Source organism: Monodelphis domestica, chromosome 1 (assembly GCF_027887165.1).
Source record: "Monodelphis domestica isolate mMonDom1 chromosome 1, mMonDom1.pri, whole genome shotgun sequence".
Classification (NCBI taxonomy): domain Eukaryota; kingdom Metazoa; phylum Chordata; class Mammalia; order Didelphimorphia; family Didelphidae; genus Monodelphis; species Monodelphis domestica.
In genome coordinates, this window is record NC_077227.1 from 679,618,322 (window position 1) to 679,624,577 (window position 6,256).

Here is a 6,256-nt window from a genome sequence, read left to right on the forward strand (position 1 = left end):
AATTTCTTTTATGGAGTGTGAGCTTAGGAAGGTCTCTAAATGAAGGTCTTTATGGTTGATTCTGTGTTGGGTACAAGAAGATTTTGGTTTTGCTATATATAACCCAAGAAAAGCAACTTTCCCATAGACTACTGGTCAGAGTAAGGAGGTAGAGGGCTGGATTTTTACATGATTATGCTATTGAGTGGCATAATATGATTAGGTTTAGTTGATCTTGTGACAGATTGTGTTTTTGGATTTTTATTTTATTTGACCTTTCCCTCAGAGCATGACCAATATGGAAATTTTCTTAAGTGTCCAGAACATAATAGATGATTAGTAATTATAATAATAATAATAATTAAATATTTGTTGAGCTATATTTCTGAGCTTTAGAAAAAAAGCCAGAACACCCAGATTTGGAAAATGCAATAATATTCCTTCCAAATCATACACAATTTACTCAGTTATTCTCCTAAAAGTGTCCAAATCTGGATCTTCTGGCTTTTCACTAAGATGTGGATACAATAGTTTTTTAGCCTCTTAATACCTTGAAGTATTGAAGGACCACAATCACAATTGTAACATTTTAATAAAAATTAATATTTTCATTCATAATAATAGTATAAAAGAAACAAGGAAGATCTGGGTTCAACTCATACTTTTGACATATCCTGGTGGTGTGACTTTGGGCAAGACATTAAAGCCCTTTTTTCTCTAATATTCTATGCTCCAGAGAAGTTAACAACCTTCACTAGTAGAAAGAAACCCACCTTCAGGGAGTTTCTGATAGAAAGTAAATTATAGGACCATACCCTATCTCTATTATTTTTTAAGTGGAGTACAATGAATATGAAGCTGTGGCTCTATTGTTTTCTTCCTAAAGGATTCCTTTTTAAAGATTTAAGTCTACTGACCAATACTAACACTATTCTTAGAGAAAAAAGTATTGGTCATGTGAAACCATTTCCTTCTCTTTGACCAGTTGAGAAGCCAAAGTGTGTCACTCACTTAGATTGTCTATATCTATTCATGAGCTATTTCTCTTGATATCACGAATATCAGGAAAGTGAACAGGAAGAGAACCATTGTTAAATCTGGTTCATTGTCTTGTGAGAATTTAAAACTTCTAGGTTCTTTTCATCCAGGCATTCTTAGTTCCTAAATTTTATTCCCCCCAGCTTCCATTGTATACTCTATTTCTTTTCCTTAGAACAAAAACTTTTTTCTCTTTCTGCTAGAAAAATGTGGGTATCCATTGATATTTAGAAATCTTGAAGTATTCTGGGAAGGTCCCTAAACTGGGAGTCAATAAATCTTTCTTGGTCTAGTTGTGAAGTTGGGCAAGTCTTGTAACTTCCTTGGACTTCAATTTCCTTATAAGTAAAATGGGACAGTCACACATTAAATGATCTCTAAATTCCTTTTCAACTCTGAAATTTTGTGAGTTTGACCTTGGGTGCCAAAAAAATATTTCCCAGCTCCATTTAGTGTTGTATAGATCCATCATTGGCTGGTCCCATAAAATCCAGACGGCTGTGTCTTCTTCATATCTTCTATTGAAGATTTTGATATAATCTTGATACTAATGCTGTGGGATTCCTAATATTCATCAACATGAAATTATATTTTCATTAATTCATTGCTCTATGATTAATTTACCAGATATTTTAGTATTATCCAAAAGAGAAAAGAAGTAACAAGTTCCTCTTGCCTAAAGATCATTGAATCTAAGTAGTTTGAGTACTTGTCATGTTTTGGACATGACAGACAGAAGAAACCAATAAGAAGGTTCAACAGCTGAGAGGGTGACGCAGCAAAGCACTGTGGAGTGCTTAGGGCGTGTTGGAGCACAAAGGACAACACGGCCATCCAATGCAGCTGAGGAAGTCTCCAGGTGTCATGATTTTTCATGCCAATGGACCCAGGCTTCAACGCTGAGAGAGTGGGACTGTCTCTGTGCATCGACTTTTCCACTTAAATCTCATTCACGTACAAGTGTCTTTGTGCACACTCATCTATACACCATAGATGAAAACGCACAAAGACAATCGTCATCCTTGGTTACCGAGAGACTACTACTACTACTACATGTTTGGGAGCTTAATGGTTGATCAAACTATGTTTTAGATTTGGACAATTTAATACTAATAGTATCTTCAACTTCTGAGGTTCCAGAATTCTAAACAACTACTGTATCATTCTAGACTACATATTGTTTTAGACATTCAATGCCTGAGAAACTATTCCAATTACATTAGTGGAAATAGGAATAGAGAGGATAGGATTAACAAAAACGATGTCTCTAATTTTCCTGTTTCAAACCCTTAATGAAACCTCTTTCTTCAAGGATGATATAAAGTATTATGATGCCAAATGTATGTGCATTTATGCTGTTGCCTTACTATTGAGAAGTGAAATAGGATCAATAATTGTGATGGCATCATGTCCTAGGAAGGATCTTCAAAATCTAAATGTCAAACACCTCTCAAGTTACAATTCATGGTGAAGATGCTTAATGTGTCATAGGTAGCAGGAAGTCTAATTAGAAAGCTGTGTATCAGATAGAAATGACCAGAATCCTTCTTTACCTAAAAAGGTTATAAAGTTCATTCTCATACAGGGTCACTTCATGGTGAGGTAGAAGCAAATATGAAGATGAAGTGACCTTGTTGGAAAGCTAGAAAGAGGAGAACTGAAGTCAAGATGGAGATAAAATTCAAGATTAGGAAGAGCCATCATCCCAAACTGAAGGATTATTGTTGGAGGCCAGCAGAAGCTGAATTCTGTTGCCATGTAATTAATCATAGATATTGACTCTCCCTTACTCTGACCCTGAGCCTGACATAAAATTGCTTTCATTGCATAAAAATGCCTTGTTTGAGTATTTTCATCATATGCATGTGTAGATTCATTGTTGACTGACCAGGGAGGAAATGAATGGATGAGAGAAAAAAGGGAAGGCTAGCTCTACTAGGGATCCTGTATTGTCCATTTGTTCACATTCTAATTCCCCACAAACATTTTTACCAGGGATGCTTTGATTTCTCTGTTCTGCAGACTATAAATGTAGGGGTTTAGTGTTGGAGCCACTACAGAGAACAAGACTGTGGCCACCAGATCTCGATATCTCTCTTGGCCCTCAGCTTGGCTTGGGGGCTGCATGTAGACACACAGTATAGTTCCATAGAAAAGCAAAACTACAGTTAGATGGGATCCACAAGTGGAAAATGCCTTCTGGAAACCTCCAGGGGCTCGAATCTTACACACAGCAGCTACAATGAAGGCATAAGAGACAATAATGCAAACAGCTGGCATGATTATGTCAAGGCCACCCTCAACTATAATCATCATGTAGTTGAGAGATGTGTCAGAGCAGGCAAGATGTAGCAAAGGATGGAGGTCACAGTAGAAGTATGGGAGAGCACGATTGCTACAGAAGGTGAGATGAGCAGTGAGGGCTGTATGGAGCAGAGAATGCAGGGCTGTACCCACCCACACAGCCCCCAGGAGCACCAGACATCGAGGCAGGGTCACCACAGTAGCATAGTGCAATGGTCTGCATATGGCTACATAGCGGTCCCATGCCATGGCAGCTAATACATAGCTGTCCACATTGCCTGCCATTTGGAAAAAGAAGACTTGGGACAGGCAGGCTGAATGGGTAATGGTCTGGTCCCCTGTGAGCAAGGCATGGAGGAGCCTGGGCACTGTAGTGGAGGTGAAGCACAGATCTGCCAGGGACAGGTTGACTAGGAGTACAAACATGGGTGTATGCAGGTGTGGGTCTGAGCCAACAGCAATGAGGATCATCAGGTTCCCCAGCAGGGCTGCCAGGTAGAGGGCCAGAAACAGTGGGAACCAAAGTTCTTGGTGAGTGGAGAAGGCCAGGAGGAGGAAATCAGAGGAGCTGGTCTGATTTCTTGCTGTTATGTTGCTGCTGAATCTGTACCTAGATCGGGGAGATGCAGAGATGAACTGAGAGAGTCCCACAGATAATCCAACTAAAAGGCAGAATATATAATCTCATAAAGGCCTTTCAAAAAGATGTTCAACAACTATGAAATATTCTCCCCAAAGAAATACTTTCTAAATCTTCAGATTCTCCTCTTGTTGACTGATGTGTTTGTCTTCTGTTTTCATACTTATTCATAGTACTATGTGTAGTGTTGTTTGTAATTATAGTGGAAAATGTGCAATGTCCAATGATGCACTATCTTATAATTTATGTCCATATTGGTCTTTTTTCTTCTTTCTGTATTGTATTCTTTTACAAAGTCTATTACTCTTATCAGAGATTCTACTACTTTGTCTTCTATCTTTAATCCTCTTCTTCTTATTCTCTTTCCTCTTCTCTGGTCTTTTTGCCTGCAGACATGTTGACTGGTGATAATCTTTCAGCTATCTCTAAGTCTTCTTCTGAAATTCTTTCTTCTTCTTCTTCCTCCTCTGGAACTTTTTCTACTTCATCCCTAGAAACTAATTTAATGTGCAAATAATGGAACCAAGTATCCTTTTCAAAGATTTTTATTGCTGAAGGTGAAACTAGAATTACTATGTAAGGACCCAGCTGTCCTTACAAAAGCTGTCTCCAAAACACATTATAATTGCTCTCAAACAGCTTTTGGAGACTTTTTTTAATTAAATCTAACCATCTACTTAGGGTCATAGATAGGTAGCATAGTCACCTTTGAGGGAACACCTACATAGAAGTAGGGAGGTGGTAATTTAGCCGGAAGACCTGAAGGCTCCCTCTTGTGAGGGACGTAGAGGGTTTTAGGGTGAATAGCTAGATCCCTTAGAGTTGGGGGCCCCTTTATTCTGATCCTCAGTTTGTAACCCCTCTTATAATAAAAGAGATACTGATTTTATACATCAATTGTCTTCAAGGCATTTGTACAACTGGCCTAGTAAGAGAAAGTGATTCTGCTTCCCTCTCATTAACTGGTGGTTAGAATACTCAGAGATCACGACTGGGTATTCAGGAGATCCCTAAGTGGAAACTATTCTATCCACTCTGGGTCTCTCTCCCCTATTATATCTTTTTTTTAGAGAGTCCCACAGATAATCCAACTAAAAGGCAGAATACATAACCTCATGAAAGCCTTTCAAAAGAGTGTTCAACAACCATGAAGTATTCTACCCAAAGAGATTTCAAAGATACCTCTGCTATGGCAGAATCAATTGAATAAGTGTACAGCCTCCAGAAGGCATTGGTATATAATCAAGTCACACATAAAATCTGTTTCAAAGTTATAGGAAAAAATATTCCTCACTGCTTTATTCCCCCCAGATAGCCTAGCATAGTACCCTGTACCTGGAATGTGTATTCTGAAATAGATACCCATGTATCAACTCATTTCTAGAAGTTTGCTCAAACTCTAAGATCCCAGTTGTCTCTGAAAAGTGTTCAGTAGTTTTAACCACTCATTCTCCATTGTAAAAATCACTTCTATAATAGTCATCCTGTAAAGAAGTACTACAGGTAGGAAGTGGGAAACACAGCCAGCTACATCTCAGACTCCATTCTTGCGATTTCTTTTTAATCCTAATCATCTGTGGTTGTATCCTTCATCTGAATGAATACCTTCCAGGTGCTTGGGGTCCCATGATTGCCTGAGGACAAAAGTCCATCTTTCTTAATGACCCTGAGATCTGTTTGAATCAAAATAAAATTTGACTGAATAAGGGCACCAACTGTAGTTTATTGAGGAAAATCCCACTATTTTTACAATCAGAATGCTTTCTAATCAGACTAACACCTGTGACCCTTTGAGAGCTGAGCCAGCGGTCTCTCAGAGGGGAGGGTCCTTCTAAGTGTGACAATTTGGTCGAATAATGGATGAGAGGCACTGCATGCTCAATCCCATGTTGGGCATCTCCCATGGCACGAAGTTTGTTTATTTTATAGGTTCAGTGAGTACATGCTTTTCTGGCTCACAATCATTTCTCAACATACATGTTTCCATAGAACCTAACAACAGATGTGAAGTCTAAGGGGATAGTCAACAAAACATTGTTGCTATGACAGAAATAGATGAATGACATAAACAGGGTGATCTGGAAGTTAGTCCCTCTTGACCTAAGGGATGACCAGTTAGGAGAATCATTGTTACTTTTGGTCAGCTTTCACAATCAATTACAATTACTTAGGAGATGGATAACAAAACATTTCTTAGCTAGGTACAGGGTTAGAGGGTAATTTAATGAAAGACCAGATTTGGGATTTTCCTCAATTTACAAGTTCTATTTTTTTGTGTTATTTTAAAGCACCTGG

At 38.4% G+C, this 6,256-nt stretch overlaps 1 protein-coding gene across 1 annotated transcript; it reads right to left on the minus strand.

The window, feature by feature from the left end:
• Positions 1-2,985: 2,985 nt before the first annotated feature.
• LOC103095720 (olfactory receptor 1361-like) lies at positions 2,986-5,865 on the minus strand. The gene is made up of 2 exons (XM_007477422.1): positions 5,742-5,865; positions 2,986-3,983 (listed from the first exon to the last, which is right to left on the minus strand). The coding sequence occupies exons 1-2, from the start codon at positions 5,863-5,865 to the stop codon at positions 2,986-2,988; spliced, it is 1,122 nt and encodes a 373-aa protein (XP_007477484.1).
• Between the last annotated feature and the right edge of the window lie 391 nt (positions 5,866-6,256).